General features: G+C 33.7%; 3 protein-coding genes and 1 pseudogene across 6 annotated transcripts; 2 read left to right on the forward strand and 2 right to left on the reverse strand.

Annotated features, from left to right (window-relative positions):
- The first annotated feature begins 6,342 nt into the window (after positions 1-6,342).
- On the forward strand, positions 6,343-10,093 carry LOC123882381 (protein MID1-COMPLEMENTING ACTIVITY 1-like). Of its 4 annotated transcripts, none has more exons than XM_045931236.1 (8): positions 6,343-6,453; positions 6,877-7,007; positions 7,112-7,560; positions 8,018-8,442; positions 8,651-8,751; positions 8,829-8,900; positions 9,367-9,567; positions 9,811-10,093. In XM_045931236.1, exons 3-8 carry the CDS (start codon positions 7,138-7,140, stop codon positions 9,864-9,866), a joined length of 1,278 nt encoding a protein of 425 aa, XP_045787192.1. In that variant the 5' UTR covers positions 6,343-6,453; positions 6,877-7,007; positions 7,112-7,137; the 3' UTR covers positions 9,867-10,093. The 4 variants fall into 4 exon arrangements, 2 of the variants coding, with proteins under 2 accessions (XP_045787192.1, XP_045787193.1); XR_006799797.1 differs by lacking the exon at positions 6,343-6,453 and having other exon boundaries at positions 6,635-7,007; positions 9,356-9,377; positions 9,474-9,567; XM_045931237.1 differs by lacking the exon at positions 6,343-6,453 and having other exon boundaries at positions 6,635-7,007; positions 9,367-9,377; positions 9,474-9,567.
- Positions 10,036-14,183, forward strand: LOC123922842 (annotated as a pseudogene).
- A 406-nt stretch (positions 14,184-14,589) lies between these two features.
- On the reverse strand, positions 14,590-19,823 carry LOC123882382. The gene is made up of 9 exons (XM_045931238.1): positions 19,664-19,823; positions 19,289-19,450; positions 19,119-19,187; positions 18,567-18,596; positions 17,795-17,827; positions 16,719-16,789; positions 16,195-16,276; positions 15,100-15,192; positions 14,590-14,969 (listed from the first exon to the last, which is right to left on the reverse strand). The coding sequence occupies exons 2-9, from the start codon at positions 19,415-19,417 to the stop codon at positions 14,910-14,912; spliced, it is 567 nt and encodes a 188-aa protein (XP_045787194.1). The 5' UTR covers positions 19,418-19,450; positions 19,664-19,823; the 3' UTR covers positions 14,590-14,909.
- A 900-nt stretch (positions 19,824-20,723) lies between these two features.
- LOC123882384 (protein FD-like) lies at positions 20,724-23,458 on the reverse strand. The gene is made up of 3 exons (XM_045931239.1): positions 22,995-23,458; positions 22,788-22,862; positions 20,724-20,942 (listed from the first exon to the last, which is right to left on the reverse strand). Exons 1-3 carry the CDS (start codon positions 23,289-23,291, stop codon positions 20,877-20,879), a joined length of 438 nt encoding a protein of 145 aa, XP_045787195.1. The 5' UTR covers positions 23,292-23,458; the 3' UTR covers positions 20,724-20,876.
- Between the last annotated feature and the right edge of the window lie 434 nt (positions 23,459-23,892).

Below are 23,892 nucleotides of genomic sequence, written 5' to 3' on the forward strand. Positions count from 1 at the left end.
AGGCAATAGTGTTTATATTTTTTGTGTTTTCTTTGATTTCTTTGTTTTTACATTTTTCTGTCGAGAGCGTTCTACTTGTTTGCTTTCTTGTGCATGTGGAGAACAGGTCCAATTGAGCTGGAATTCGATTCTGAGATTGAGAAAACAGCACGAGCAAATCGTAAAGTGGAAGGAAAGCATGTTTGAATCATACAATCAAGAGGCACTCTTAACTAGTTGCAAGTTCTATAATGTCTTTCTACAAATCATTACCAACAACTAGAAGCTCAATGTATGGTGCAAGCAACCTTTCAAAATAATCCTCATTTCAACACCTACAATCTTGGAGTGAAGAATCACATGAATTGTTCTTATGGAGCTAATCCAAATCAAGCATTTCCTCAAGATCAACATTTTGAAGGTCACCTTGAATCTTTTGAAGACACTCTTATCTTAGCCATGAAGATGACTCAAGGCAATTTTGAGGTGATGAAGGCAAACCAAGAAGTGTCAAGCGAACGTCATGAAGCCTCCATAAAAAATCTCGAAAACCAAATGGGTCAACTAGCAAGGCAAGTATCTTCTCTACAAACTCAAAGTGGTTTTTGTGGAAACACCACGGATCCTCGTAATGAAAGTTGTAATTCCATTAATTTGAGGAGTAGAGAAGTTTCATCACAAAAAGTAGTGGAGAATCCTAAGAAGGATGAGAGTAAAAATGGTGTAGTTGAAAAGATGAGGGATGGTGTAGTTGAAAATAGAAAAGAAAATAAGAAAGAAAAAAAAAATAAGGAAGAAAAAGCTTATGAGGGTGAAGTTGAAAAGAGAGTGGAGAATGAGTTTAGTGCCAAGAAAGGCAAGAAACCTCTTGTGAAGGACCCCAAGTTTCAAGTTCCTTCACCATATGCTAGAATGCCTTATCCGAGGATGAAGAAGGTCAAGAACCAAGACCTTGAAGTTTGTGGAGTGGTATCCGAATGTTTCAAAGTGGAAGTGCTAGAGGAAGTGGTAAAAGATGATAAAGAAGAAGAGTGGGATCATGAGATTGAAATTTTTCTTCAAAACTTGGATAACCCCCTAGAAGAGGAGAAAGAGCCAAAGGCGATAAAAAAGCCACCGGAATTGAAAGAACTTCCTCCTAAATGGAAGTATGTGTTTTTGGGTGGCGACTCTAGGAAACCCATGATCATAAGTGATTTGCTCACTCCACTAGAAGAGAATGACTTGTTAAAAGAAGCGGAGAAAGTGAATGACGACCTAGGATGGGACTTGGATGGTGTGGTTCCTATCTATTGTTTGTACAAGGTGGCCAAAGACGAAAAGCCCAATCCGGTTGTTAATCCCCAAGAGTCTTCCACTTCAACATTGAAAGCTTCGGTGAAGAAAGGTTCTAAGAAATCTCCATCACGGTCTAGTAAGAAGGAAAGAACCAATTTGAAGGCCAAATGGGAAGGTCTCAAGAGTGATTCGGGAAGTGTGAAATCATTACTTATTGATATTAATATTGCTCCTTTGAATGAAGAGAACAAGAGGAGCCGGGTTGAATCAAAGTTGAAGTATCCTCCCTAACTTGTGATGATGAAGCGTCAAGCTAATGACGAGAAAGAAGCGCTTCATGGGAGGCAACCCATGAGTTTACGGTCCTTTCTTCCCTTTCACTCTTATGCTACTTTATGAATAATTGTTTGATGTTCCTTTGAATTGGCTGGATGAATGTACTTTAAACTCTAAATTTGAATCTTTTTATGTTTGATTGTGGAATTTCTTTTACCTTTGGAATTTGTTTCGATATCTTGGCATGTTCTTTCTATTTACTTGAGTATCAATTGCTTGATTCTATCCGTGTGTAATTTGTGAAACTTGCAGTGCAATAGCTTGTTGCACTCATGTGATCAAGAGGCAAAGGAAGGGAACGCACACTTTTTGACCGGTTCTTTGATTCGACCCAACCGTGAGGTATTGAGCCAAACACTTCTCATTCTTCTATGTGTGATATCCACTCGTGTATTGTCTCTAGATTTTGCTTGTCGTCTTTTTATTTGATTGGTACTTTTGTAGCACACACGAGGCATGTTCCTTGGTACCTTTGAGCTTTTTTTATCCACCCTTACATATAATTATCCTTTGCTTACCCAATTTGAGCTGAAAAAGAAAATGTTGTTTTGCAAAACCTTAAGAAATTTTTGATGAAAAAAAGGAATGATTTTCTTGGAGGTTAGGCACCTAATTAGTGGTTTATGCGCATTGCTCACCACTAAGTTTGAGGTTGCTCTTTGGAATTAGCAACAAATAAAGTTTGGGGTGAGGGTACTAGAGAACTTATACAAAGTTTTGATTGAAAAATTTCAAAACATTTGCAAGGCTTTAGTCATGAGAAAGAAAGAAGAAAAGTATAAAAAAAAATGATGAAAAATTGAAAATGAAAAAAGAGATGAATGAAAAAAGAAAATATATGTAGAAAAGAAGTACAAAAAGAAGTGATAGCCTTGAGTGCAAAAGAATTACAAAACTTTATTTGATGAATTGAAAAAAGTTCTCTAGTCCGCTATAGTTCAAAAGAAAAAGGGGTTTGGTTTATGAAAATTTTTGACCTTAGGGGGATCTAACTCCAAGTTTTTCTACTACTTATCCCAAAATGTCACCATCCACCCTAGCCAAGCCACGTTATAACCCTAAAAGACCTCTAAAGTGTGTGCACAAAGTGAACCGAATGAATTCTTAGACTACTTGCAAAATTATTGTTGACTTGCATTGATGTGTTGATTTGAGTGAACTACCTTAATTGAAGGGTGTATGTGACTAGTGTGATGAAATCATAGAGCCTTGGTTGAAAAGTGTGAATTACTTGAAAATGCCTTGCGGGAACGATTGTGCAATTGAGCATTGTTTGCAGGTGGATCATTGATCATCAGGTGATTCTCACGTATGTATGATTCGAGTGAATCTAAGGAAAATGCCAAAGTCTTGACACAAAAGCTTGAGGTAAAAGTTGTTTCCTTGAGGACAAGGAAAGGTTTAAGTTTGGGGTTGTGATGACGGATCGTCACACTCTCTAATTCATGCCTATTTTAGCAACATTTAATGCATTTTAGTAGGTTTTAAGCAATAAATGTAAGAGAAATCTATTCATAAGCATGATTACTTGTGTTGCAAGAAAACAGGAAAATTGCAGGAAATTGCTGATGTTCACTACGCTGGGGCATAGCCCATCACGCGCTGCGTGATGGAGATCACAGAGAGCCAAGTTTTTCACCATGATCACGCGCGGCGTGATGCGTACTACGCGCGGCGTGAAGCTTTGATCAGAATTTGGATTGCTCTCTGACTTGATCACGCGCGGCGTAGCACTGACCACGCGCGGCGTGAAGGAAGGAAGGATAACTACGCCGGGGGCGTGGAGCTATCACGCGCGGCGTGAAGGATGCAGAGTTGGAGATCAGAGACCTCAGATTTGATCACGCGTCGCGTGAGACCCTTACACGCGCGGCGTAGTTGAAGGATTTGCAACCACGCGCGGCGTGGTAGATCTGGCGCGCGGCGTGGTTGCGATTATTATATAAGGAAACTGCATTTTCTGTTTCGGGGTTGTTGGAAAATCTGCTACATTTCATCTACTTTCTGGTTTTGGAAGCTTTCACAGTTGGATCCAGACCTTCATAGGATAGCTTCAAGCTCCTCAATAGCATGGATTCTCAAGCCATGAAGTTGAAGCTAGGACGCGATCGAAGCAACATGAGGAGCTAAACTCCTTGTGGAGGTAGGATCTAGGATAGCTTAGGATGTAGATGGATCTAATGTAATCTGCTCTATTGTAAGAATTTACTCTGTTTCATAGTGTTTACTTAATGCAATTCTTCACTTAATGCTTTATAATCCTTCATTAGTGTTATAATGATTTTGAGTTAAGTCACGTATGAGAATATTGGTTTAATTTCTGAACTGAATTGCATTGAGCACTCGAGTGTTTCCGGTCGAGAGATTGAAACATAGAGTGTAGCGAACGATCGACGCGCTTTCATATCATTCGTTGTAGGTAGCTTCCACCCGAGAGATCGGGGGAGTATCGACAACGAATAGAGTGGATTTTGACAAGAGATTGCGATTCACTAATTTGTTGATCCAGTTGTGAACACTTGAGTAAATTCATATGATACGGTAGATTGCATGTGATTTAGCTATAGACTAGGTGATTCCGATGATTCTACCTCGCTTTTTCACTTATTACAAAGCACGTTTTTCTACCAATTAATCACTCAAACAAACCCCCAAATTATGTTAGATTATTGCATGATGTTTATGAACAATGTTAGACTAGTTTAATCACACAATCCCTGTGGATCGATATTTTTATTACTACGTGGTATTTCGTTTACTTGCGAAAAAGTCCATCAATAAGTAAAAAAAAAATTTATCGGAAGCGAATGCAATTTTTTTGTATCAAACACGAATATGAAAAAATATATATTCAATGAGATCACAGAAATTTGAGAAAATTACCATTATAAAATAATGTGAAAATGTTGAAAGCGAACTATCTAGAAAGCGAACTCTTATTTTTTTCATGATATTTTTTTTTCATTCTTGAGGGTGAAAACATTGATTTTGAGTATAAAATATTGTCACTCGCTATTTAAAGGGCGAACCGAAATAAATTTCGCTATTTAGAATGAGAAAGTAATAATGTAAATTTAATGTGAAATATTTTTGTTGCTATATATACACACACGCGTTTTCTCATTGTAATAATGTGAAACAAACAAAAATAGTATTAAAACATTTTTCAATATTATCTCTTGACAATTATGGACAATATTTACTAATAATTGTAACTGTAACTCGTAGCAAAAGACAGCTAACACATCCATTTGTTGCTATGATTGAGGCAGGGTCGGCCCAATAATCTTCAAAATTAAGTGAGGCCTAAAGTAAATTTTACTGTATGAGGCATTTGTTTGTGTGTATTTGAAGCATTTCGTATGTATATAGAGCCTTTTTGTTGGATGCCTAAAGCTAGGGCTTTAGTAGCCTTACCCTAGGGCCGGCCCTGGATTAAGGCTAAGTGCATGATGATACATCCATAAGTGTATTTCTATATATATAATCTTTCAATATTAATACAATTTAATTCATATTATTATTGCCTTATAAGATGGAGGGATAAAAAATTTGATTTTTACAAAGTGAACTGATACGCATCCTAGAAAACGAACTACGGTGTTCCAGTTTTGCAATTTTACACACTCGCATCCTAGAAAGCAAACTATGGTGTTTCAGTTTTGCAATTTTACACACTCGCATCCTAAGTAGCGAGAGTGGTAAAATGAGGTTTTCGGGGGGTGACCGTGACTCTCAGGGGTGCGAGAAGTAACAATCAACTCGTGAATCACTAAAGTGGATGGAGAATCTGGTAACTCGTCATTCTCGAAAAATTTCACATTCCACCCACCCTCTTTCTCGTCTACCCCAAATTTCTCATATGATTCCATCTTACGTAAAATTTTGTTGTCAAATTCATTTAACAATAATAACTCTCTTCGATTAGTAGATTCTCCGGCTAGTGAGTAAGTATTAATCTAATCTAAATAAATAGTAGCATTAGAGTAAAATGATATAAGCTTGAGAGGCTAATTTTGATAAATAACCATGTACATAATTATAAAATTCCAATTTCCATTTTTTAATGTTAATCCTGTTATTATTCGCAAAGATTTTCAAAATGATGCATTGTCTTATTTTTAATGGTCTTATTAAGAATGTTTTACCAAAAAAGTTCTAACTTATCTTACTCCATTTCAAAATTAAAAAGAAACGAAGTGTCAAATAAAGACAGAAACAACTCACAATCCTTATGAATATTATTATGGGGAGTATACTAATTTAAGTATTCATTTTGTAGAGAGATCTTAATTCATTGTCAAGGTATTTAATTGAGAGATTTTTCTTTAAGAACAGGAAATGAGTTGGTAGTTGGTCACATACATTTTGGGTGCAGGGTAAGGAAGTAACATTGGTTCCACAATCATACTCAACACTCAACCACCACAAACTCTGATGGATTGTGATTGCTTAAATTTCACATCGATTATGAATGAGAAAAATGTTTGATTTATAAAATATGTGAATTATAAACCTAATGCCGCGTTGAACAATCTCCTTCTCTTGCAGTGTTAAGTTCTACATCGACTATGAATGCGAAGTGCACCCCGGACCCCAACAACCTCTCCTAATAAAGGGGAAGCGTGAGTCACTGTCCGTGAGTAAAGGACAATCACGTAAATTGAATTTTGATGGAGCTGGGTACCACTCCTCTCCACAAACAGTTTTTCATTTGCTTCTTTCTCACATAACAACAACATTACAACATGTCTTTCGCGTAAATCAATGCCACATTACCTTAAATGAAACACTATGTTCCTGTTTTTTCTTCCTATTTTGGTATTTTTATGTTACATGTCAGTGTTTCTTTTTACCAATGTAGTATATTTACTTTGCTTTCTCTTTGTCTTTTTGACTCACAATGCTTTGTCATACAAGTCTCTTAACCGACAACATATTGTCCTTTTTCTTTTACTTATGCAAAAATATAAATTACTCGCGCCGGTCTTATATATATAAGAAAAAGTTAAGTCAACAAAAGTACGTTGATGTATAATGTTAAACATCAACTTTTGATTACTTTAACTTTTTCTTATATATAGGATCTGAGGGAATATTTTGATTAATAATACGAATTTTGAACTGGTTTAATGTGAAATTATTATTTATGAAAAAGGACTATCTTATCTTATGTTAAAAAATGAAACTAGAATCAAAATCAACACTTTAAAGATTCATTTGGTTTCAGTTTCCAGCTTTTTATTTTTCTACTTAAATTTCATTTACCATGTGTTGTTGCAGTGCCAGTGTTTCTGAAAACTCAAGATCTTGAAAGGCAATGCTGTATCTGAGAAGTGAGAGAGAATCAATCAACATCATGCAGAAGATGATTTCAGAGGCTTAAGCTGTCAATGCTATTTGTACAATCATAGGTAAATAATTGATTATTCACTAAGCTATCTATGATTTCACTAATCAAAATGGTTTTCCACACTTTATTTATATTTTATCAATGATTGAAAATGCAATTTTGAAGGTTGGAGTTGTGAGAGCTTATAAAACATGGCATCTTCATGGGAACATTTTGGCGAGATTGCAAATGTGGCTCAATTAACAGGCTTAGATGCTGTGAAGTTGATTGGAATGATTGTTAAAGCTGCGAATACAGCAAGGATGCATAAGAAGAATTGTAGGCAGTTTGCACAACATCTTAAGTTAATTGGAAACTTGCTTGATCAGCTGAAGATCTCAGAGCTTAAGAAATATCCCGAAACGCGAGAGCCTCTAGAACAACTAGAAGATGCCTTGAGAAGGTCTTACATTTTGGTCAATAGTTGTCAGGATCGTAGCTATCTTTATTTGCTCGCCATGGGGTGGAACATTGTTTATCAATTTAGGAAGGCTCAGAATGAAATTGATAGATACTTGCGACTTGTTCCTCTCATTACTCTAGTCGACAATACTCGTGTCAATACTCGAGTCAGGGTATTTGTACTTCTCTTTTCTTAATTATCTAATCAAGCCATCGACTGATCCTTGTTTTCAACTGCTGTATGTCTATTGTGATAATGTGATTTACTGCTAAACGCCGTTGCTACTCAATAACTAAACACAACATATTGTAAATTGTATCAAACATATATATCCTTTCGACGAATTTAACCTCTTGTTACAAGAGTTATCTTTGCTAGTTTGTTCAACACTTATTGCTAGCGTGTGTGCTCGCACGCACATGTTTTTCTATGTGACTTAAAATAGGACTTTAAGTTCATATTTCGCACATGACACTAAATCTCAAGGACGGACCTGTTTATGATGGTGTTGCACATGTTTTGAAGTAATTAGAATTTTCAAATTTGCAAATGTTTCAAAAGACTTTGATATATTTTTGATTGAGATTTTCTAAGTAATAATAACTCGATCGCATCTTTGAAATATTCAGGAGAGACTTGAAGTTATTGAAAAGGATCAATGTGAATACACATTGGATGATGAGGATCAAAAGGTGCAAACTGTGTTTCTAAAACCAGAACCTAACAAAGAGGACACTGTAGTGTTGAAGAAAACTCTTTCATGTACTTACCCTAACTTTTCTTTCACCGAAGCACTTAAAAAAGAAAACGAAAAGCTTCAACTAGAGTTACAACATTCACAAGCAAATATGGATATAAATCAGTGCGAGTTCATTCAACGTTTACTAGATGTCACGGAAGTCGCTGCTTATTCTCTTCCGGAGAAGTTATCACCTGAAAATAGTCACAAGAAAGTAGAATACATTAGCCAAAGTTATTCCGACGCCAATGGCAGCAAAGGTCATTCTTCTGATGAAAAACATCGAAAAAGCAGTGATACTCTTCCAGCATCAAGGTAATTCATTTCCCTCTTTTATCCTTGTACTTATTTGGATTGTAAAACAAGTAACCTCCGCGAGCATTTGCAGAGACTAATCTCTCAATCCTAGTAGGACTGCAATAAGCGGCAAGACTCTCTCTCAAGAATTTTAACACAGTTTTGGTTACTAACTTACATTGAACTTAGTCTGATGTTTTATTTGTATGGCCTCAATCTCAAACAGATCCTCAGTTTCAGAAAAGGATTTGCGGTCAACTAGAAGTTCATATCAGCAGGAAGATTGGCATACTGATTTACTTGCTTGTTGTTCTGAACCTTATCTTTGTATGTACTTCATGCTGTTAATTTGATTTTCTTTCTTAATTTTCATCTTAGGTAATACTATATCATTTTATTTGTAGGTATAAGGACATTCTTCTATCCATGTGGGACATTTTCAAAGATTGCTACTGTTGCAACCAATAGACCAATATGTAAGTTACTGAAATGGGATGATATATCTTGAATTTTAACAATGATGAAGTCCAATTTTTTATTTATTTTTAAGATAGCATAATATTTGCACCATAAGATTGATTAAGGGTCTGTTTGGATAAACAACTTATTTGCAGCTTATAGCAGTTGCACTTATCATGATAAGCGCTTATGTCTAAGCTTACATAAACTATTTTTATATGCTACGACCTGTGTTTATAAGCTATATTAGAGAACTTATGAAAATAAGCCGAAAAAAACTTATGAAAATTATCATAAGTTGTTTTCGTAAGTTCTTCCAAACAATCTCACAAAACTTGTACCAGTAGATTAGAAGCCCGAAATAAATTGATATTTGTCTAATGTCTTATACATGAACTTAATGCCATAGAGATATAAGTATAATATCTTTTTAGGGGACTATCGAGGTTGTTCTCTTTTAACTTGATTTTAGTGTTTTTTCAGCTTCTGCAGAAGTATGTAATGAATTTATGGCCTATTCATTAGTTTTATCATGTTGTTGCTATACTTGCTGCATAAGGAGGAAACTTAGGTTGATGATGAATATCCAGGGAGGCTATGTTGATGATTTTCTTTCTCATTTGATGTGTTGCTGCTGTGCCCTTGTGCAAGAATGGCGAGAAGTACAAATCCGTGGCTTTTATGGTATCACTTCATCATTCTTCTTTCTCAACATTTATTTTGTACATGTTTTGGACTTGTTGTGAGTTGGTCTGGACAAAAATTTATAAGTAAGAGACAATCCTCACTTTACAAGTCGATTTTTTAGGGTTGAGTTAGGCTCAACTCTCAATTCTTCTGAGACTTGTCAATCTTTTGAATTGGATCTAGCTTGGTATGATATATTTGTGTTTACCTATGGCATTTTTATGGTTTCTACTTGTGCAGGTCCTGAGAAGACTAACACTAGCCCTCCAACCCCGCAGTACATGGAATCATCTTAAATAACAAATTAGTTTGTTTTAGGGGGTAAATACTAAATACCGTGTTAAATATAGACAGTTGGCTATTGAATTTTATTCTCACACTGCTTGGTAACAGTTAACTATATCTAAAGTAGCTTTCTATTTTTTATGTGCTAAAAGAAGTAGCTTTTAGTGTTTGCCTGATATAATGTACTGTAATGTAATTGAGAATGGGATAAATTTCTGTAAAGCATTGGAGTCTGAAATCTCTCATAGTTTCCCAATAGTGCAAACAATTATGTCTAAAGTCGTCAGAATGGAGTTTTTACGTAAATTCATTTAATTTAGGTAAATCAAAATATAAACTCGGCTCGTGAACTTGTAGAGTTTATTTCATATTAAAATTATGTACATATAACTTATTTAGTTTTCTTCGTCTGGAATCAATCTTTATATCTTCTCTGCAATCCTCATTGTTCCTTCTACGTTTGTAATCGTCAACATCTGGGCTTCGTTTTCTTCGCCAAGAATCAATCTTCACATCTTGCCTTCCACTGTCTTCAGTTCTCTTCCTATAATCTCTGTCATAATTCCTCTTATCCAAATGGCTTTATCATCTCCATTTCTTTCAAGCCCTCGGCTTTTGTTGGCATACGTATCTCCGTTATTTGAGCCTGCAATCTCCTGATTACTACGACCTCTACGACTATGGTCTTTAAAATTTTTCCCTCCTGCCTATTTATCATCTCAGTCATCCCTGTCATGTCTTTGGTGTTTTGTTTCACGCCTTCGACTTTAATCGTTCGGCTACCTCACCAAAGACCTGCAAAGATGACATATCTTAGAAACCAAAGAAATAAATTTGACAGTGTAAAAGTTGATAGAAAGTTATAGCTAAGTTGCTTTTATTATAATAGCTGCTTCTGCTAGTCTAGCTTCATTTATTATAAAATTATAAATGCAGTTCTGTAAAATCTCTTGTAGAAGTGCAGTTGCATAACTGCAGAGCTGTTGGGACTTTTTTAACAAACTTATGTAAATTGAGTTTCATGCTCTCTGAAGCTACCAATCAGAAAATACATTTTCAGTTCCAAAATTCATTTTCTCTAATTCTTTAAATTCTAAACGTCAAGTGACATTAAAAAGATGAAATTGGTGCTTAGTGTCTAATAGAATTGGGTAATACATTATGCCTGATGACATTCTTAGAACTGCTTCTTTGACTTTGCTTTCTCTTGGCACAGAAAACATGTCATTTATAGAATAACCGTTTAGTATATTACAGAAGGTAAACCAAAACTCGCCCACATTGTAGGGGGTAAATACCTGTTAAAAAGGGATAATATGTGACATGTATGTTTTTATCAAATAACATGTGTTCTTTTGCTTTTTTTTTTAGTATTAACCCGAGATATCCATAAAAAAGAATCGACAATCTAGCGTTCGACCGCGAAGTACATGTGTTCCCTTTTTACCACTATGTACTATTGAAAGACAAAATTAATTGGTGGTAAATAAGTCATTTGAAAAGATTTCAGAAAAATTATAGGAGATCAATCAGATGAAAATTGATAAAAATATGAGAGGAAAAAAGGGCAGGAACATTCAACCGGGAACTAGAAGGGTCATTGGTCTAGTCTGTTTTTTTGTTGTTGACAAAATTGGTCTGGTTGGTACGAACTGGAGTGAACGGTTAAAATCGACAAAAATCGACGAACTGACGGTATTTTAAAACCGGCTGGTTTACCAATCGTTAGTTGGTTCAGTGGTGATTGACGCTGAACTTGGTAGGAGGACCACGGTTCGATCCTCGCAACTGTGATCGGGAGGGGACTGGAACCACTTGATGTCAGAACTGACCCTCGAACCACATTAAACTGGTGTGAAAAAAAGAAGAAAAAAAACGGCTGGTTCAATGCTTATTAATTATTAGTATTTTTTAGAAAACCAAAAACAACGTCCATTCATTGGTCAATTCTAACATGAACAACCACATTAAGTGGTGCATCATGTCAGTGATATCGCTATAACGAATACGAATTGTACAAAATCAACCGTTGGATTGAAATTTTGTATTATATAGTCATCCATGTCAAATTTTAAAAAAATTGAAAATCATTTGATAACTAAAGTTGTCTCACATGATGTCCAATGATTACAAATCCGTGCCGAATGTGATATTCAAGACTTTCCGTCTTGCTTGTATTCATGTGACACTTTAACATCTCTTGACTTTTATGTTTCCCCTATAATTTATTATAAACAAAATATCTTTTTTCCGCGTTCTCTTTATTTGCCATCACTGACCCGATTGTGCATAGGGCATGTCATCTTTCGCGGTGGAGCCAATTATTTTTAGGCATTTCCCAGATTGAATGTTTTGGCAATTTTTCACTTTCAAATTCTAGGTGAACAAAATCTATGCATATCAAGTTCCACACTTGTCACATTAGTAATACAGGCGTTGCATAAGCCTGAGAACTATTCTGAAATTGAGCTATCTACTCCAAATCTCTGTACTTTTGTTTTTGTTGGTACTCCTTTTCAGATACTACGTGCGAGCCATCTTAGGTCTATTGAACATATAAAGATATATGTACATATATTCCAAAATTATGCAGAGGCTCCTTCAATTCTACTTAGCTGGTTGCTAGAGCTTTCTGATGTCAAATGGTTGGAGGTTGACTCAATTGCTCTTCAGGTATAACTTGTTATGCAAGTATGTTAGACGATATTAGTATATATATATATATATACTACATTAACTGATCATGATTCACCGTCATTCTTTATCGCTTAGGTTCTCTCCTTAGTTCCCGATTGGTTGAAGGTTAAACTCAATTCCTGGCGTAACTTGAAGTCACTAAGAGTAAAAATGAAAAACCTTACAGATCGATCATCTGACTCACTGATGGATGCCAAATTAGCGCAGCTGCCTACCATGTCACAGAAAGAAGTTGCAAAGTTACAAGAAGAATGTAAAGAAGGATTTTCATCCATACCTTATGGAATAATTGACTTTTTGCTTCAAAACTCACCTTCAGCAAAAGTTAATTATTGGAAAGGTGAACAGTACTTTGATTTTTGCATCCTCTATTTTTGTTTCCCTTGTTTCATCAATTATAACTTATTAACAAGCTTAATTACATGTCCCTTAGGTGGAGAAACAATTGAATTTTCATCTAACATGTAAGACTAGTGTGAATTAACTTTTAGTTCATAGAAGATTCTTAACTGAAATAAACTTGAACTCCTAAGTTGTGAAAAATGTTTCATTGTGAATCTTGAATCACATGTTGGCATATCATGAATTAGCATTTAGGCATTAGGTCATAGGAACTACACATTTGATATAAGTTTTAGTTTCTAAATTACAAAAAAAATGACCTTATATGTTACAAGTTTTTATGAATAATTAATATAAGAGATTATAACAAAAAAGTTGATGTGCAGAAGTTCATTTCAACTTATGTGGGAATCATTTTAAAAGAATTCAAAGTAATTTATATCAAATGTGTAGTTCCTATACCTATGACCTAATGCATAAATACTATTTCAAGATAGGCCAACATGTGATTCAAGATTCACAATGAAACATTTTTCAACACTTAGGAATTAAAGTTTATTTTAGCTAAGAATTTGGGAAATAGTTATCTAATTTTGAGATTTGGTGACTTTAGGTAACTCAGAGAACGAACGGTGATTCAAATAAAATTGTGAGAACACAAGAAGATGTTGGATTTTGTTGAAAAGGCTGGGTGAAATTATAGAAACTAGAGGAATCTATGGTGAAGAAATTTGCCAAATGATTGTAATGAAGAGAAGTAACCTCATAAGTATGGATGGGAGCGGTTATCGTGCATAAGTGAATTCCTTATGCACCATGCATAAATAACACACAAAACCATTCCACAGCAAAATGGTTTTAGATTACAACCCTCTGAAACCATTCCACGGTAAAAATGGTTTATGCAACATGCATAAGTTTATTCCTTATGCATAATAACTCATGTCAGCATGGATGCACTATACCAAGAACATTTTTTTCAGCAGAAATCTTTTCACTTGTTAGATAGTACTCTCTCCGGTCCTTAATATAAGAAAAAGTTAACTTTTTAGATACATAGAATGATTGATGTATTTGGACTAAAAAATAGACCAAATACATTCAACATTCTATGAATCTAGAAAGCAAATTCTCTCTTATATTAAGGACTAGAGGGAGTATGTTTTAAGATTTTTTTTCCATTGTTTGACTATAGCTCATATTTCTACTTGCATGAGATTTGCATATTTCAATATTCTTTGGTCTTTGATCATTCTCTGTTTGATTCAGAAATCATGGTGTTATGTGGATTAGAGGGTCTTATATATCCAACTAGATCATTCTCACATTTAAACATAATTTTTGCATGAAAATGAGAAAAACTAGAGAACTCCACTAGCAGAGGTGCATTAAGAATGAGTGGGAGGAAAAGTATGGTTATGGAACAAGATATACAATTCCTATGTAACTAGTTTGACCATTGGCTACATTCACCTTCACCCTATACTATGTCTAAATGACATGACTTCAGATTTTCACTTTTATTAGACTAAGTTTGACGATCCTATGTTGTTTATTTACAAGAATTCTAACTATAATATTAGAGCTGAAAATTATCCTATTTTTTTTCAACAAACTGAGTTGCAAAGAGTCAAATGAATCATATAATGTAATGAAGAATGAGATAAATTTATTTGCCAACAAGAATGAGATAAATTTCATGCAACATATAATAAGACACATTGATATTACAAACCATAAAGGAAAAAAAGACAGCAAGATCACGATTCAAGGGCCCAAAAAGCAGTACACAACCATGGATTGAGGATAACAAGAAATTTTTCTTTTCGCATAACTCGAATATTTAAACTACAGAAAGAGTTGAAGCCCTGATAATGATACTATACAAAGACAATTCTTTGCTAAGATTGCCTGGTTAATATTTGAATTTTCAGAAGCATCACAACAGCATTAAAGAGATGATCTCTCAGCATAGAAAACTTGGTGAATTTACGGGACAACTTGTGCTAGAAATGTTATACACCATGCATCTCATCACTACTGTTGGTCACATAATTTAAATTTATGCTTCTGATCTGTTAACAGAATGAAGCGCCATGTCAGCAAAAAGAATACCCCCCAAAACGAACTTCTATAATATAAACAAGTAATTATAATATTGTGACACTTGAATGGTATCAATGAGGAGATTAAGAAAACTTCTACCTTCTCAACAGCATGTGAAGCATCAGACAAGGCTTGACTGCCTTGTTTAAGGAGTTCAAGTTGTTTGCGGAGCCTTTGATTATGTTCCTCTCCCTAACAAATCGACATGGTGATCAGAGAAATAAAATACAAGGTTCAGAATACAAAAATGAAAATGACGACTATTTAAGTTCCTATTACTTTGTGAAAATATTTCCTAAAATTTGATAATAAAAAAACATTCTTAACAATTGTCTTACATATCTGGAAACAATGAAAATGTCAAAAGAGCTATCTTCATTATTTCCTGAAATGCATCATCCTAGCTAGCATTTTGTCTTCTCACCATCACAATGACTCACTTTAAAAGTCTCATCTCCTATTCTCCTTATTAACAAGTAAAACTAACACAAATTTTAAGAAATGAACATAGAAAATGTTTTGACAGAGTAAATGAGCCCTATGGACCTAAACAAACCCTAAATTCTTTTCAAACAAAATGTTCTTTTTGTTCTGGCCTTGCCAAATTTACTGTGTAGTTTGTTCCAAGTTCAAGAGACCACCTTTTAAGCTCTATATGTGAATTTGCTTGTGATTTCAGAATTTACGCAAACAATTAAAATTTTGTGTCGTCCAGAGGTATACTTCTGGACATAGTGTCGTCCAAAAGTATACTTTCGGAACCATACATAGCTTTTTAGAAAAGTGAGGATGAGGTAAGTTGCTCCATTTATAAAAGGGCAGTGCCGAAGTCATCCAGCACTAACACAAGAAGCAGACCCAAAAAGATCCAATGAGCTTTAAAGTGCTTGGCAGTACTAGGGCCATGGTAAAGTGAATAGTTGTTTCTGGAGCCCACACATCTATGGACGGGAAGTTTTTGGATATTCCAATTTGAGTTGAGATTAATAAAATTAATGCTCAATTGGAATGAATAGAAAACATGAAAACAGCTCCACAACCAGAGAGGAAATATTATTTTGTATAGACTTTATAGGTAAAATTTGAACAGGATAAACAAAGAAAGGAAAATGTTGAGTCAAAAGAATTAGAAAGTATTTGTTTTAGTACATTTTAACCTAATTTGATGTGGATGCATTCGAAAAGTATACCTACCAATTGCACCATATGCATTAAGTGCTGGATTTCGTTCTTCTTTGCCGTAGACAGATTCTCAGCAACATCGGCTATGTTACTCCTGCGTTTGTATAAATGTTTCTTTACTGAGTTGAAAAAATGAATACATTGTAATATCAATGACCAGTACATAATATGTAAAGGAAGTAAATTGAAAAAAGCTATGGTGTTAAAAATATTCTTCATAAATCCCCAATTATAATATGAAGGAAAATCTCTATGGACACAAATGAGAGAACTTCACAAGTTTTAAGAGTTGTGCTTCACTAATTGTTAAAGGGTCATGTTAACTTGTGCCCTAAGGGCACATGTTAAGCTACCTAAAAATAGAAATATAACATTTAATGATACAAAGAATTTAATGTTTAGATAATTGAATACACCACAAGTTCAATAAATTTTTTCCACATTTATCTTCTTAACATGTGCCCTTAAGGGCACAAGTTAACATTCTCCAGATAAAATATACAGTTAAATACTTGAGATGCATGATCGGATAATACCTATTTGAAAACAAAAGATCCAGGTCTTGTTCTTCCACAATTTCCTCTACGGCATCAAGAGTTTCTCCGACCTACATGAAAGGTGAACTTGAAATACAACTCCACCTAGAATACAGAAGAATATCGCAGCATGTATATTTTTTTCACTTCCAATGCAGATTATCAAAGCAAAAAAAGGGAAATATAGAAACTAAACTTATTTCCAAATCAAGTCACAGCCATTGATGTGCCCATAAATCTCGTAAACAAATACCATCTGCTGTCATATATCAAACTTGAGAAAGAAGGGTGATAGGGACTTGAATGATGAAGTGGGCCTTGACTTTGGCCCAAGCCTAAGGTGTGGAAAGGAAGGGGGAAAGGAATAAAAGGATGCTGACGCGGCTACTTAGTGCATGAACTTCAGGGGATAGTTACTATATAATAGGAAGGAGGGAGAGAGAATAAACTACCTAAGAATTCTGTTAGAAAGAATGGGTCACCATCTTGGTGATTGAGGGAGCCTTTGAGCTTTTGGGGCTGATAGCTATTGTTATCGGTTTGTTATCTTTGTTATTTTACATTCCACCATTGCAGTACTTGTAATTGTTCACAGCTTTCATTAATATAATTGCAATTCTCTTTTCATACTCAATTTTACTCTGTTCTTTGATCTGAAACCCATCAAAGGGGAAGGGTGGTTGGCTAAAAAAAATGTTAAAATGGTCTTTGACTTCACTCAATCTAAAGTTTCTTGCTGCTTGCCAACAATTTTTCATAACCAATTATTTCACTTTAGATATAAAGGGTATAACTGTGAATAGTACTATAAAATCCTTAATAGCACAAACATTTAAAAAGAATATCTCCGTCCAAAGTCAAAACTTAACGTGTATTGTTAAAACTCAAACAGAGTAAGGTTTGATTTCTTAACCAACTAATAAAGTTCTAAATTTATAATAAATTGTATTGTTGAATGCAAGCCTAAATCAATTGCAGTATGTGAATGTTGAGCGAACAGGCACAATACTCTACAATTTTTCATTTGTTTTTAAATGTTAGAATAAAACAACAGCTAGAGAATAGTTAAGCAATACCTTCGTTTTGAGACAGATTGTTTCAAAGTCTTCCTGTAAAAATTGACAGAGCATTTAGAATTTAGAATATTATGGTATTAGCGAATTATTACATGCTAAAAAAATACTTGCAGTATGCATAGTTTCAGGCATTTAATCATGCAAATTACAGGAGTCAGGAGACAAGCAAATAAATAAGTGGCTTTTGAGTCCTGACAAATCTATCTTCATGAATGTGTGTGCACAAAAAAGAGAAGAAAATTTCCACTACAGCAAATCAGTAGCCTATCATGTTAAAAGAATCAAAAAAATAATTTAAGCAACCATTACGTACCTATTCAGGACAATTCTAAAAGAGAAATCGTATTTCAGTTGAAGTTTAGAAAGAAAACAATTACCAAAAACAGTTGGCTTTACCAAAAGAATCATATATATCAAATTTCCAACATATAGGCTCCAAAGTTCCCAAGAGAATAATCTGAATATGGGGAAGATATTCTTTCTTATGAACTTCACATGAGTGTATCATATACGCTACCAAACATATATTTAGTTTACTATACTCATAAACCACAGAAGACAAAATAGTCAGTATTAAGTATCTGAAATAAAGAAGCATAAGCATCAGACTTTTAGATTAATAAATGGGTACAATTGAAATGAGAAAAACATCAAAAGTAATTTTTAGACAACATCCTGAACTATTGCAGGAAAACCATTTAAGCATTTATATTAGAGGTGGAATAGATTCTATATCTGACATCACCAAAATAAGCAGTTATAACAAACATACCTCTATGCCTTCATGCAAAGAAGTAATGACCTGAAAGGTTTGATGCATAAAGGGAATTCAGATAACATAATCAGTATGGGCTGAGAGGACCTTTCCTTAAACACTTGAGAAATCATTGCCTTAGTTCTTTTAAGTTAAATTTCACCAAAAGGTAACATGGACTGAAGCACTGTCCATTCATTAAGCCAAAAAGGATTTTGTACGAGGCAATTAGGTATAAAACCATTCATATGTGTTTATCCAACAAATTAAACTATCGAGTTTTGAGATAGTTGGTTCACGACACATAGTTCCCTTAAAAAACACACTTGATACCGACAAATATCTTTAAAAAGTTTGAATTTCCTATCTAAATAAATGTTTTTAAGTAACACAGCTAATACCTTGTTCGATTTACTTAATTCACACTAAAATGCAAAGATTGTTGATAGTCAACACTCCCTCCGTCCAAGTTAGGTCAAGCTCGTTGTCATTTATTTATTTGGCTAAAACTCTATCTAACATTCAGAAATATATTTCTAATCTGAAAGCATATATATCAAGAGAACATACCTGAAGAAATAGGCGATGAAGAAAATCTTTTTCGGTGTTGTTAAAACTTGAAAATGCTTTAAAAAATTCCTTTAAAAATCAAAACAGAAACAAGCATCAAAACAAAATATAGCAACTTTGAAAACTGAATCTAACTACATGTAGAGTTAAGAAGTTAGAATTGAATTTACCTCCTTTGAACATGAAGTTAGTAAAGAACGAAGAGCAAACTTAAAGGACTTGTTGAAAATGGAGAACCTATACCCAAATGCAGTGGAATTTGTTGCATTGGAAGAACCAATTACAGGATTTTTCTCCATTTCAAGTGAAAGAAACAATAATAATGTAGAAACCTGAAAGAGATAGCATAGTAAAATTCAGAAGATTTACCGTTGCAAAAACCTAATTGCAGAGTTAGAGATTTTAACACAATAATAATGATAATTGAACTCGATAGTAAAGCAAATCAGCGAACCACAATAACGAATTGTGAATGTGGCACGCAATTCTTGCAAATCGCGCTGGAATCGCATTATCGAAAAAAGGAAAAAGGAAAACTGGATTACCTGACTGTTATAGCTGCCGGCGACCAACTCCGTCTGTATTTTCCGGCGAGATTTTTGCTTTTCCCGGCAAGTTGAGTTCAGTGCGATTCAAAATGTGCAAAGCGGCAACGTTTTTATTTTTTAAAAATGGGTAGTTCTTCAAAAGGAGATGAATTGGGCTCTAGATAACAAACCTTCTCTTCTAATTTTAATTTCTTTTTAAATAAATAATAAACTTGATTTTGGTTCTTTTATTTTCGTCTAATTTTAAAAATATAGTTAAAAGAAAATAAAAGAACCAAAATCAAGTTACTATTTTTTTAAATAGAAAAATAATATAGCAAGAATGTTATAGTGTCGGTAGACAATTACTTCGATTTACCTCTTGTTTTTTTTTTTGCAGTTTTTGGTCATAATCCTAACAGATGGATAATTTGGCACCCTATGTGTGAGGATGACTATATTTTGAATGTAGATGAAAATTGTTTGGATGTATCAATTAGAATTGGGTTTGGTGGCATTTTCCAGCGAGGAGATGGTAGAGACATGCGAGAATTTTGTACTATTCAGATTCTCAAATTATTATCAACCTTATTTTGTAGGACTATAATACATTTCACTCTTACTTAACTATTATTGCAAATATTCCGAGGATATGATCAAGATGAATTGGGAGATCACTCTCGCTCATTATCTTAGGGAAAGAAATTTTAGATTAAATTTTCTTGTTAAATTTGAATCGGCAAAACGATGATAAATTTGTTAGTTGAAAGTCTCCTCCTAAACACGAGATGAGTTCTCGTTACTGATACACTAAGGGGTGCTTCACGCTAGAGTCTATTTTTTTTTTTTTTTAGCTGGTAAATATTTGTTTTTTGAAAAAGGATCCGACTATTTTTGTTAAAATAAATAAATTGGCAGCTTCTAAAAAATAAATCAATTACAAAAAGAAAAGTGTGAGAAGTGATACTTTGTTCTTAATATTAATTTTTTGACAAAATAATTTAATATTAAAAAGATGGTCTCCACTTTAAGATAGAAAATAAAATACTCATCTTATAAAAGACAAGGGATACAATAAACAAGTAACCACCGATATATTTGTCTGGTACAATAACATGATGATTTTTTTGGTAACATTAAAATAACATCATGATGAATTCATAGTTCATACTTCAAAGGGTAAACATTTTAGGCTCATGAGAAGTAGATTGCTGGCTCCTACAAATAGTTCTTAAAATGGAGCTGTTAATGTTCTATACAGATTTCCATTCCTCTGCTGCTTGGCTTCGGCACACAACTACAAACAACACAGTTAATAAATTAAAAATATAAAAACATTAAGGGTAAATGATCGTTTACCCCCCTGCAAAATAAGGGAATTTTCGTTTTCCCCCCTATTCAGATTTTTTTTCTGTTTACCCCCTTGCAAAAAATAGATTCTGTCATTTACCCCCCTAAGTGTACAGCAGGACATCTGACTGTGCAAATTTGCTGACATAGCTTGTACACATGGAAAAAATTCATTTTATATTTATTTTTAAAATTCCATGTCATTTATTAATTTTTTTTTGTACATGTCATTTATTAATTATTTTTATAAAATAATTAAGGCTAAATTATATATTTGGTCTTAATTTATTTATTGGTTTCATTTTATTCCATTAACTATTTATTCTTACACTTAAGTCCCTTAACTTATCCCCGTCTGTCAAATAAATCATTTTCCATTATATTTTGACAAAACCGTTAATCTTCATCGCTATTATTCATCACATTCAACACCAAACCCATAAACTTATACAAATTCATCACATTTACAAAAAAAAAAAAAAAAAAAAAAACCAAAAATTTTAAAACTTCAAACTTCAATGTTTATTCTTTCACCTAATTCAAACCCATAAAATCATCGTAACTGCTGGATTTCATAGATTCTCTCAATTTTTCTACAAATTTAAACCCTTGAAATCATTCCTAAAAATTCACAGCCATTAGGTTTTATATACTCCCCCAAATTCCCCAATTTATTTTTTCTACCCTAAACCCAGAAAATTATCCCAAATTTCCCCATCACCATAATCGATTCAGAATTCTAATCGCAAGAAAATTACCCCAAATTCCTCCATCACATGATTGATTAAGATTCTTTACGTGAAAGAGAAATGGGTTAAAAAAAATGGAAGTTGTGAAGAGAAAGAAGATGGGGTTGGAATGGTTAACTAGGAAGCTTCCGAACAATCACTTAGGTAGACTAGAAGAAGGAGAAAAGAAAAAGATGAACTTGTTAGAAGAAAGAGAGGAACAGGGAACAAAGTCACCGGCCACATCTAGTTTTTAATTTTTTATTCTGGATTTTTTGGTTTTTTTTTGTATGATAGATGTGATGAATTTGTATGAGTTTCTGGGTTTAGTGTTTGAATGTGATGAATACAGTGATGAGTTTTGTCAAAATTTTAACGGAAAATAATTTAATTGACGGACGGAGATAAGTTAAGCGACCAAAATAAAATTAATAAATAAGTTAAGACCAAATATATAATTTAGCTTTAATTATTTTATAAATTTTTTTAATAGATGATGTGGAATTTTAAAAATAAATATAAATGATTTTTTTTCCACATATACAAGTCACGTCAGCAGATTTACACAGTCAGATGTCCTGCTGTACACCTAGGGGGGTAAATGAGGAAATCTATTTTTTGCAAGGGGGTAAACAGAAAAAAAATCTGAACAGGGGTGTAAACGAAAATTTCCTTATTTTGCAGGGGGTAAATGATCATTTACTGAAACATTAAAATGGAAAGAAAAAAATTGACCAAGAGATTTTTTTATTTTTTGGTTCTAAGAAAAAAAAAATATTGTACGACAAAATAATAAATATTTTTGATAAAAAATTATTTTTTAAGCTAGTTGATAATAATAATAATCTATAACATGACTAACTAAGTAATTAAGGTTAAGTAAAAAAAAACTAAGTAATTAAGGTGACACTTAAATACAATTATTGCATGTATGATACTTTTTTTTCTTTCACCACCAGTTTAATCTGGTTCGGTGGTCAGTTTTAACTAAAATTAATTCGATTAAAATCAATTTTTTTTCATCATAAAACAAAACACAATTAAAGAAAGTGAATAAAACAAACATGGTTTTGTCTTTTGAGTCTGGCATTCTCTTCTTCCAAGCTCTTCACTTTTTTCTTCAACTCAAATATATAAGCCTACACGAAATTAAAAAAAAAAAAAAATCATAAATATTAAACAGAGAAAAGAAACAACAACTATATGCAGAGTATGGTACTGAATATAAAAAAATAACAAATATAAATAAAAATATTGGAAGCAATGCTTTCCTGCTTTCTTGCTCTTGATCGTGTAGCAGATTCTCTATTCTTCATTATTCTGTTATTTCTTCTTTCTATTGTGTTGCTCAATATATCTTCAACATTTGAGAGCGTACTAGTGTGGTGGTGGCTCTGCTCTAATTGCAAGTTCTTGTGTTCAAGAGGGTCGAAATAAAACTCAGGTAGAGAGTTAAGGTTGATGGAGGAATGAAGAGAAGTTGGTGTCTTTAAGGAGGGAGAAGAAACTGGTGTGTTCATATTGTTGTTTAAGGAAGGGAGGTTGATGTCTTTCCAAACATCTTCCATGGTTTTTTGTTGATGTTTTTTGGGGTTTGGTGGTGGTGTGTTAAGGAAGGGGTTGAAGATGAAAGTGTTGTTAGTGAGGAACCTTGTTGTAGAGATTCTTGTAATTGCAGAGGTTGATGGGGACAATATTTGCTTTCCAGGCAAAAATGTTACTAGAATAGAGACATGTCAGATTTGAACTCTTATTTTGGTTAGAACGAGAGTACTTGAATTCCCTTGGATTCTCATTCCCTATGGAAGGAATTTCACCAACAAATTTCACGATGTGGTAAATGCCCACCGTTGATTTGAGATCAGATAGTTTAAATTAGTTTATAATTAAAGTAAAAAAATGCCAAGAACAAATTGGTTCAAGACTCGGTGATAAGAGTCTCGTTCCTCTTAAGTATATGATTAGAAGTTTGATTCCTAGCTTGGTTGGAAGGGAATAACTCAAGGCAACCTTTAACTTGAATTGTTTCTTCAATAGTTTAAAACCAATGTTAAATTAACATTTATTTAAGTTTTGATTTAGTTAATAGAATAAGAATTATGTTCTAGAAAATTCAATAAGATTAATTACTAAAGGAAAATGCTAAATAGTGCCCCCGGGGCACTGTTT

This window comes from Trifolium pratense, linkage group LG4, assembly GCF_020283565.1.
Source record: "Trifolium pratense cultivar HEN17-A07 linkage group LG4, ARS_RC_1.1, whole genome shotgun sequence".
Classification (NCBI taxonomy): domain Eukaryota; kingdom Viridiplantae; phylum Streptophyta; class Magnoliopsida; order Fabales; family Fabaceae; genus Trifolium; species Trifolium pratense.